Genomic DNA, 11,322 nt, shown 5'->3' with positions numbered 1-11,322 from the left:
TTTTTAAGGAAGATACATTCAACCGTATACTTGGCGAATTTTTGAGGGAATGGCGAAATTTAAATTGCAACAGACGTAAAATCATTTGGGAATTATCGGGAAATATTGTTTTTTTAATTTGGGAAGCTTATGAGGCCAATAAATAGATGAGTTGAATCACGTGACTGCGCTCCGTCGAAAGAGTAATTACTCCATTTCCCCAATTATTCATGAATCTTCAACATTTGAGATGAAGGCAAATACATCCATTCTGTCCCACTCTCCCTTAGTATTGGAACTAATAAAGATAAAATTAATATGAGACCCTSTCTTTTATGTCGCACCAAATGTCTATTGAATAATGATTTCCTTTTAGGTGATAAGGACAAATCGTTCGATACTCAACAGCGAAAGCGAGTAAATGAGAAAAGTGGGACCTGACCAGAAGTTGTTGCAATAAATGAGCAAAGTCATCACTATAGACCCCAAGATGCAGGTGCCAAACAGTTCACTGCATGCATYATAATATTGATTTTCTTTGCAGCGGATGAATCAATATTTTCTCCTTTTTTACCCTTAGTCATCTCAGATTTTTATCAATTTCTACATCGGTATACATAACTTACCCCTCTAGAACAGAAGACGTACTTGATATTGCAAATAATAGCTCCAAGGTAAGAGAATAGTTAACAGGTACTAGAATTGGAGAAGACCGGTTGCTATCATCGCTCTATATATATTATATATAAGTAATCTGATCGTTTTTATTTTTTTTTTTCTACAGGTCCTAATCAAAATCACTGTAGCCATGACTCCTGAAAGTGTCAAATTAGAAATCATCAATATTTTGAATGAGGTATGTAGAAGAAGAGTTTTTAGTAGACTGATMTTCACTATTCAATTCTTATTACATCCAAAAATAATGAATGAAGGATCCCAGCGCGTTTACAAACAAATTCAGTTTAGTAACTGGTAATAATTATTCCAGCTTTGATTGTAATTTTGGGGAAAATTCCATAATATTCTGCTGATGATTCTTCATTATTTCTAGCGCGAATCTTCATTGAAAGTCATTGAGTTCTCTCATATTTTTTCTAGAAAATTTTCCGGCTTCTGGAGTATTCATTGATCTTAATTTCCTTCTATTAGTTGTAATAGAGGAAAATTCTGGTCAAGTTCTGTAAGTGGAAAATTTGAGCGATTTTACAATGGTGAAAATTTGATAAAGCTCTACATATTTAATTATTACTTTCTTATTGATAGAATAGCAACGATTGACCTTAGATAGGGAACCTTGGGTTGATTCAGAGAGATAAAACAGTCATCAAACATCTTTACAAAAATTCTATTTATTTATTTTTATGAAATATAATTATAAATAATTACATTACATTTAGCAAGGCAACTAATAACTAAGACTATCGGCCTGTACAAAAATTAATGAGATGTTTCCATCAGATTTTTCTACAAAGGAACCATTGCCTAGAATTCATTGGAAAAATTTCTCTTATGCCGATGCTCAGTTTGTGAATCTGCTAAATGTCACATCTTTGGTTAACAACAAAGTTATCGAGAAATACTCCATAATTCTGAGTTTCTTAKATTATTGCACTTAGATAGGAAACATTTCCTAATAGAGATTTAACGCAATTTCCATGGACTTCAGTAGAACTCAATAGAATGTGCCCATCGAATACGCGAGTATTTCACCCTGCAATACTAACGTCTTCATTTCAACATTTTTTAATAAAAATTATTCACCAAAATTATCCAGACTACATAATCTCTTTTTTTTTCAATGAGCGACAGAAGAGAACATAAAGTTATTGCAATTATCGAAACATKTTTCTCAGTTGAGTATTGAAACCATTAAACACTTGAAGTGAATTTAACCTTATTATATTATATTAGCATCTTATAAGAATTCTATAGAAAAAATCTATTCGATGTTTGTATTCTTTTTTTTTATAATTAAAATTTAAAAATATAAATTGTCAAAGCTCTTTCCACTATATTGGTATTTGTTTTTCATAATGATTTAGAAAATTTATGTCCAAGAATTTTTGTAGAGAGAGAGAGAATCTACAGTCCATCTCTATAAAATAGATCCGGCAGAAATGGTACGATAAACAAATTGAATTTTTCAACTGAATACTTATATAATTTTAATGGGCTTCTAATAAAGTTCCAATAGAAATCCAATACAATTTGCTGTAATTTTCCATTGTATTTTTATTTATGTATTTCAGAGGTTGATTTACGATGATTATCTCGAGCTTTGGGAGTGGTAGAGAAATTTCTTAATAATCCTTTCCTTTTGATAAAATTGATCGCCACTGAAGAGGTTTCKATAAAAATAACTGGCGACTCCTCAGAGACTCAGCTATTTAACATTAACCGTCTAGTACCCGATTCATAATGTRGTGTTATCGATAGTAATTATCCATATAGGCAGAGTAGAGCAGATATTATTAAAAAAAAAATTATGAAAGAGATAATTGAGTTTTTTTAAACAGTTTTTCTTCTTTTTTGCCAGTGTCAAATTACAATAATGGTTGGACAAAAGGCGAAAGGTAGCAGGGAAGAAGCTATTGCATTGTTTGAAAAATACATGCCCGTGAACGATATTTTCATACTGATGATTTTTCTCCTTTTGGAGACGATGTGTGGAAAAACATGAGTGTAGAACTTGGTGGYCGATGGACACATCGAACAGTCTACAATCACGGGAGGGAGAATAAAAGAGGATGTCTTACACAGGCTAGGCAAAATCAAGGGATTATGACATCGCCTGCCGAATTCAAAGATATTGTTATAGACGATATATTTAATGAAGATGAAAGAGATGCAATTGATGCTGATAATGCTGATGAAAATTGGATTCCTGAAAATGAATTAACAACAGAAAAGTGTGAAGTCTTTCATTTACTACTCACAGTTGAGGAATGGAACAAAATTCAACCCTCAGAGGAGGTGAAGAATCGATTAAAAAGAATTCGATTTAAAAGAAAACATGGGCCCACGTCATTAGTGAAGCGATAAGAAAGYGTTATAACTTTGAATGTGCCTTCTTGGGTAAATCGTCCCCTGAATTTCGATGAGCAAAAGCAAGTACTTTCTGAAAATACRGAAACAGAAGATTGCAAGAATAAGCTCGAAGGCATAGCCAGAAGTGATCCAACACTAAAGGGCCTTGAAATGACAATTTGCATGGTAGATACTCGTTCACGGTGCTATAAACCGGTAAGACGTCCACTTAATGGAACAGAAAGGGATCAAGTGAAGAGTTGTTTAACCAAACGATAAGCTGCCAATTACAGAGAAGAATTATTGAGAGACAAAATGGAATTTGGTGAAAATATTCCTCATAATGTTTAAGAGATCCACATCTATCGACAAGTTAAGATGGAAGGTGGGCAAGAAGCAATGGGCAGAAAACCTCGGAAAGTATAAATGTCATCCAATCTCTCCAACGAATGGCAACTTCTGCACTCTATAAGACAGCTTCTCATGACCTCGGAGCCCTACGATTATACGTGATATATTGCAGTWCACATCAAATTTTAGCATACCAAGAATATGTTAGATTATTGAAGAAAAATTCTCAGATTTCCATCGACGCTTCTGTTAAATGGTGAAAACCTTTGAGATCTGCCCTGGTAAACGGACGGGCCACATTTTTTTATATAGTATACCATGACAGTCTTGTTTCAACATATGATTCTTTGCGTCTATAAAGTGCTTACTGAAATACATACACAAGAATTCCTCGAATATTGGCTCAAGTTATTCTTACGAATCGGTGTTTCAGCTCCAGGCCGAGTTGTGTCGGACTACGAGCGAGCTATACCTATGTCCGCCAGTCTAGCTTTCGACAATATGAGTTTTAAACAATATATTGACACGTGTTATCTATTAGCCATATCAGAACACAGAAACATCGCGTCCAGCTAAGACTCTTATCCGCATAGATGTTGCTCATCTGATGCACCTTGTGTCGAACTGGAGGTCGGTCAAAAGTGAGAAGTATAAGACGGTCAAAGACACTCGCCTACACTGTGTAGCTTTTATGGTAGATGCAACAACTGTCAAGAGGTTTTCCAGAATCTTTATTCTCACTCAAATCATCTCTCTCCATCCATTTACTGACACGATCATCACGATTGATGGTATAACAATGAAAGTTTCAGAGGCTTTGCATGAATTGGAAGAGGTGATCGATAGGTGATCGAGAACAAACGATCAAAGTTCTGGAACAGTCTATGACGGCTTATGAAGAAACCAAGAAAGACGAAAAAATTCCAGACTTTACGGAGGGTGATAATGACACTTTGACACACAAGTTTATAAAGAAACTTATTCAACAAGCTAAACCCTGTCCGTCTGATATCGAAGGTAAAAGCGTCAATGGGTTTTATAATGCGGACTTTTCGAAAGCCTTGGAACGACTGGGCAAAGAATTCCCGGCGTGGACAGGGATCACTGAACCGTATTCAAATGTAATACATCAAGTGCTTCTCAGGAAGGCTACTTCACTCGTTTATGACAGAGTATGAGAGAGACCGTACAGTTGCCCTGTTCAGCAGATCGATTCGTTTGTGAACACCTAAAGCGGCTACAGAGCGGGACCAATGAATTAGGTGCACAACTGAAGCATGCCAACCACGCAAARAAACCGTCGTCACCTTCCGTAAGACCCAAAGAACCTAGAAAAAAAACATTGCATGAAGAAATAGTTCCTATCGTACCGCCGACGAAAATCCACATACCGGATGATTGTGATCTAAAGTCTTATGAGCCATGGGGTGGGCTCAAAAACAAAGGCCCTTTCTCAGTTGATAGTGGTACCTCCGAGATGATGAGTAAAAAGAAGAAGAGAACATCAGAGCAAATCCATTACTTAAGAGAAACACGAATAYGACTGACACGGAAAATGAGTATTACTTTTTTGATAATAAAAAAGATGTTTATACCAAGCACAACAAAGACGGACCAATTATGGAAGAAGTAAAAAGAACTCCAAGCATCTCCAACGACGACGCGAAAAAAAATAAAGATGATGAATCATCATTAACAAAAAAGCATAAAAAAAAAATCATGTAAGCGATGATTCTGAAAATCTTTCCCTTGATAACAGAAAAGGATTTGTCTACGAGAGCTATAAAAATATCCTCCTGATTATGGAGAATTCAGAAATACCACCGAGCACTCTAAAATGTCACTTCTTGTAGAAAGAGATCTTAGAATGCGAAAATAAAGCGTCTCAATTCGTCCTAAATGAGGAAATAAAAAAAAAAAAACACCACGATTCAGCCTGAATCTGTAGTTGACAGTCTAAATAATCCCTTCAATGATGAAGTATCGACTTCATATACGGTTAAATGCAATTCAATGGCTGATGATGTTTCTGCGCATTCCTTGTTATATTCCTTGTTATCAACTTCAAAAACACTCATTCTGTGGACCGCACCTCTCATACATCCGTATTTCAGAAGTACTCCATTGACTGATCATTTATATGCATTAACAGATGCATCTCACGCCCGTAACATTTGAAAGAGATTACTAATTGGCATAATAATAATAATGACAAACAACACTTCAGCCCAAGGAACATTCAATAAATGCAAGCATCGAAAGACATTGCAATATACGATCAGATAATGCCATTTTTCATAAAGAGGATATCWTCACCATAAGYGACTCAAGTGAGACCTCTTCATCGARTCTCTTACTCATGAAGAAAGACGATCAGGGTAAAGAATTACTTGCTCAGATTCAATCGCATATAAGAAAAGTGGGACATGTGGAATCAAAAAAATATGGCCCGACGAAGAGGATGAAAACTGGAAAGAATGAGAAGAGCAAGCAATTGGGTTACTATTTCCGAAATCATAAAGAACTTACAATTAAAATACAAAGAATTAATTCTAAAAAAAAGAATTATTATTCCCCAATGGTAACAGGTGTATATAACCATTGAGAATAAAACTTAATGATAAACCCTGTTTGGAAGTTTGAATCGAAGGTGAATAGAAAGCTATTGCCTAAAGAAGTGAAAGTCCGTCCGCTCAATACCTGCGGTTTAGATTCAATTCTCCATATTTTAGAATTTTGTGTGATCGATCACCCCTTATATGAGTCATTTGCAAAATACTCTGATAGTAAAGCCATTAAACTCCTCCTTTCTTTCATAAAAAAGGGGCTACTGCGGAAGTACAGCAGGAACGGTTGAGACTCCTGAATACAGTATACGACACTGAGGAGCCGCAGGTGTGTCTACTTCCATACCAGCTCAATGCTGTCGATTCACTTGATATCATTTGGGAACGATTCTTGAAGGCCGAACCAAGTGGTTTCAGAAGTTTCACATGTAAAAATCCACATTGCAACGTTGAACCCACACCAATGTAGCTGATTCATGTGAACGAGAGAATTCTGCTCGAAGGTGGTTATAAAGACTTGGAAAAAGCTCTTCAATATCGTCTAGTTGATTATAACAAGAAATGTCGATCGAAATGTGGCTATRAAGGTGAGGAGTATACCACATTAAATCTYCATATTTGCATAAGTTKAGATGTGCGTGAGCYTACGAACAAATTAAGAACCATGGAAGGTCATTTAAATGATTTTCCTCCTTACCCTTATCTAGAGAGACCTTAGAGGTATGATTTTTTACATTMTGGAATTTRATTAATGCTTATAGGCAAGTTAYTGTTAAAGCGATTTTTCAATGTAAATTTTTTATTTTCAGACTGATTCCCAATAGTCCCATCCATCATGAGGAAAGACTATCGCTTCCAAACGTTGAAGAAAAACATATACAAACTTCATAGCCGGGTACTTCTCAGCATATATTCTTCGTACTACAGGATCGTGGATCCATTGCGATGATTTAGAGGAAAACATCAACTATACGTGCAAACTAAGTCAAACTGTGAAACCTCATGCTGCAATTTACGTGATCTGTGAGACCGAATGCGACATTTCAAAACAATTCTTCGATAAAATTTAAACTTACTACAATCATGTTTTTAATTAATGTTTAAAGCTGTAARTAAGAAATTACTAATAAAAATCAATGCAAGATGATGTTTAACATTTCTACTTCAGGAAGAGAGGCTCAATCAAAATAGTTCTATATTATTTTAAGTGCAAAAGAACAGCTGGTACGACGAGGAGTGCCGTGTCGCAGCGGAGAGAAAACAGGCTGTTTACCTCGCAACGTTACGATCGGACACAACACGTGCGGGATGGGATAGATACCGAGTTGAAGAGGGAAGCGAGCCGCATTTACAACAGACAGAAAAAGAAAGAGGGCGAAATGCATGAGTACGAAGAGCTTGATAAGCTGGCCAACAGGGGTAATGCTCGAAGATTCTACGAAAAAATGCGGCGGCTTACAGAAGGTTTCCAGACCGGAGCATGTTCTTGTAGAACCCTCAAAGGTGATCTAGTCACCGATGCCCAGAGCACACTTAAATTGTGAAGAGAACACTTCTCCAGCCTGCTGAATGGCAGCGAACGCAAAACGCCAGGAGAAGGCGAACCCGATTCTCCAATCGAGGACGATGAAGCAGACGTTCCATTGCCCGACCAGGAAGAAGTTCGAATAGCAATTACCCGCCTGCCGAAGAACCAAGCGGCGGGGGCCGATGGATTGAAGGCCGAGCTATTCAAACACGGCGGCGAAGAGCTGATAAGGAGCATGCATCAGCTTCTTTGTTAAATATGGTCGGACGAAAGCATGACCAACGATTAAGTGCGCTATGCCCAATCCTCAAAAAAGGAGACCTCTAATCTGCGCCAACTACCGTGGGATAAGCCTCCTCAACATTGCATATAAGGTTATATCGAGCGTATTGTGTGAAAGATTAAAACCCACCGTCAACAAACTGATTGGACCTTATAAGTGTGGCTTCAGACCTGGAAAAACAACAACCTCCCGATATTCACCATGCACCAAGTCTTGAAAAAGAATCGACGCTCACCACCTCTTCGTCGATTTCAAAGCTGCTGATGATGTCTGAATTTGGTATCCCTGCAAAACTTATACGACTGTGTAAGCTGACATTAACAAGCACCAAAAGCTCCGTCAGAATCCGGAAGGACCTCTTAGAGCCGTTCAATACCAAGCGAGGTTTCAGACAAGGCGACTCCCTATCGTGCGACTTCTTAGACCTGCTTCTGGAGAAAATAATTCCAGCTGCAGAACTAAATAGAGAAGGTACCATCTTCTATAAGAGTGTACAGCTGCTGGCGTATGCCGATGATATTGATATCATCGACCTCAACACCCCCGCCGTTAGTTCTGCTTTTTCCAGACTGGAAAAGGAAGCAAAGCAGATGAGTCTGGCAGTGAACGAGGGCAAGACGAAATATCTCTTGTCATCAAACAAACAGTCGTCGCACTCGCGGCTAGGCTTTCACTTCACTGTTGACAGTCATAACTTTGAAGTCGTAGATAATTTCGTTTATCTTGGAAGCAGCGTAAACACCACCAATGTCAGCTTGGAAATCCAAAGCAGGATAACTCTTGCCAACAGGTGCTACTTCGGACTGAGTAGGCAATTGAAAAGCAAAGTCCTCTCTCGGGAAACAAAAATCAAACTGTATAAGTCACTTATAATTCCCGTCCTGCTATATGGTGCAGAGGCTTGGACGATGACAACAACTGATGAGTCGATATTGCGAATTTTCGAGAGAAAAGTTCTGCGAAAGATTTATGGTCCTTTGCGTGTTGGCCATGGCGAATATCGGTGTAACGATGAGCTGTACGAGATATATGACGACATTGACATAGTTCAGCGAATTAGAAAATAGCGGCTACGCTGGCTAGGTCATGGTGTCCGATTGGAAGAAAACACTCCAACTCTGAAAGTATTCGACGCTGTATCCGCCGGGGGAAGCAGAGGAAGAGGAAGATCTCCACTCCGTTGGAAGGACCAGGTACAGAAGGACCTGGCTACGTTTGGAATATCCAATTGGCGCCACGTAGCGAAAAGAAGAAACGACTGGTGAGCTGTTGTTAACTCGGCTATAATCGCGTAAGCGGTGTCTACGCCAATTAAGAAGAAGAAGAAAGTTTTTGCAACTTTATTTCATGGGCGATGAGGAAAATGAAGCTGATCGCATGTGTCAAAATATACAAGGAACCGAAAGGGATACTGTTTTAAAAATCCAGATTATGTTGCATGAACATGATCGCCTTATCAATACTTTCAAAACAGCACTAGAAAGAATGCCGGGAGATGATTATAGGTTGGTGATGCACCCCGATCGCACACCAAGTGAGGAACATGAAAGGCGGTATAATGCACCGTTAATAAATGAAGTCGCAGCCTTGGTTACAGGCGAACAGTTTGCTTCCCTTGATGTAGTTTTATAGGCCCGAGATGACACATTTACCATGTTGCCTGATACTCATAAATTTCATGATGCGTTGCAATATCCGATCATATTTAGTAAGGGACAAGAGGGGTACCACTTTCAAGTTCCTCACATTAATCCTGGAAGAGGTCTTCCCTTGCATAACAAAATGGTTTCATGCATGGACGCCTACAACATGATGATACGAGAAAAAAACTTTAACATTTTACAAAGATGCAAGCAACTGGCCAATCAGTTTTACGTTGACATTAACGTTAAAGTTGAAAGCGAGGAGTTACGGTACATGTCATTAAATCAAACTAAACTAAGAGTAAAGAATTACATCCATCTTCAAGACGCTTTGGCAAAAGACGCTAATTTAAATCCAAATAACTTAGGTCGCATGGTCATTTTACCGTCTTCATTTGTAAATAGCCCGCGGTACTTACACGAGTTTATACAGTTCATGTTAGTAACATAGAATGTTTTTGTCTATGCATGCTTTTACACCATGTTCGCGGACCTACCTCTTTCAATGATCTAAAAAATACAACACATAAAATTATTCAACATTTCGAGGGGCATGTGAGGCAAGAGGATTACTGGAAATGATAACCTTTGGGATGTGACACAGGAAGAAGCTGCTCAATGTAGATCAGCAGGCAAGATGAGAGAGCTGTTTGCTGTATTAGTAATGACATGTGGTCTTTCAAATCCTCAACAATTTTGGGATAAATACAAAAATGATATAGCGGACGATATATTGCACAGATTACAACAGCAAAATCCCAATGTCACGTACAATGATTTAATTTACAATGAAGTTTTGACAAAAATTGAAGACCAGGTTAAAACAATTTCTGGAAAGGATTTATCAGAWTATGGAATGAACAGACCACAGAGAATTGAGGAAATCAGTAGCGATTTAATACGGGAGCTAGATTACGATACTGCTTCCCTACAACAACAATTAACAGAGTCTGTTCCACGTTTGAACCCAGAAAAAAGGTTAGTATTTGACAATGTTGTTAAAAAAATCAAAGATGGCGAAGGTGGTTTGTTATATTTGGATGAACCTGAAGGCAAGGGAAAAACCTTTCTTTTAAACTTGCTTTTAGCCCATAGCCTAAAAGATAAAGGAATCGCAGTAGCAGTTGAATCTTCCGGAATAGCCGCACCTCTGTTCAATGGTGGTTGAACGGCACATTCGGTGCTTAAACTGYCATTAAACTTAGCCCATGAAGAAATGCCAGTCTGTAATATAAGTAAAAACAGCGAGCGTTTGCGTATGTTGCAGCAATGTAAATCATTAGTTTGGGATGAGTGTACCATGTYCCATAAAAGAGCAATTGAAGCTCTAGATCGGAGTTTGAAATATATTAATAGTAATCTTGGTACTTTTAGCGGGCGATTTTAGACAGACTTTGCTGGTTATCAGATTATGGAGAAGATCGTATGACAAAGGATGATAATGGCATGATTACATTGGATCGGTAATTCTGCAATGTTGTGCATAATCCAGATGATCTAAATAACTTCGTCTATAGCGAACTGCTAACTAATAAGAGGAATAGAGAATGGTTATGTGAGAGAGCAATTTTAGCGCCGACGAATGAAATGGTGGGACAGTTTCCGTTAAAAATCACATTCGCTATGATGATAAATAAAGCTCAGGGGCAACATTAAAAGTAGCCGTCATTAATTCAGAAAAAAATAGTTTTTGTGAAGTTGAGGACCGGAACACGATAGTGGGCCAGTATAAAATATATGTGAACGGAGCGATTTGTTGTCGCCGTTCAAGATCGCTAATAAAAAATGTAAAACAATGAAAATCAAAGAAAATGTGAAATTTAAATATATTTCATGAAACGTTTTGTAATTTGATGCATAATAGAATTAATTTTCAATTAAAAATCATTAAAAGCATTTATTACTTGAGAACTAACAGGCCTAATTCACCTTATTAAGTATTGA

General features: G+C 37.7%; 1 protein-coding gene across 1 annotated transcript; it reads left to right on the top strand.

The window, feature by feature from the left end:
• The first annotated feature begins 10,042 nt into the window (after positions 1–10,042).
• LOC108977922 lies at positions 10,043–10,546 on the top strand. Its single transcript, XM_018947909.1, has one exon. The coding sequence runs from the start codon at positions 10,043–10,045 to the stop codon at positions 10,544–10,546; it is 504 nt and encodes a 167-aa protein (XP_018803454.1).
• Positions 10,547–11,322: the final 776 nt, after the last annotated feature.

This window comes from Bactrocera latifrons, unplaced genomic scaffold (assembly GCF_001853355.1).
Source record: "Bactrocera latifrons isolate USDA-ARS-PBARC rearing strain unplaced genomic scaffold, ASM185335v1 scaffold_970, whole genome shotgun sequence".
Taxonomy (NCBI): Eukaryota; Metazoa; Arthropoda; class Insecta; order Diptera; family Tephritidae; genus Bactrocera; species Bactrocera latifrons.
Note: the sequence above shows the minus strand (reverse complement) of the source record. Positions and strands in the feature narration are given on the sequence as shown.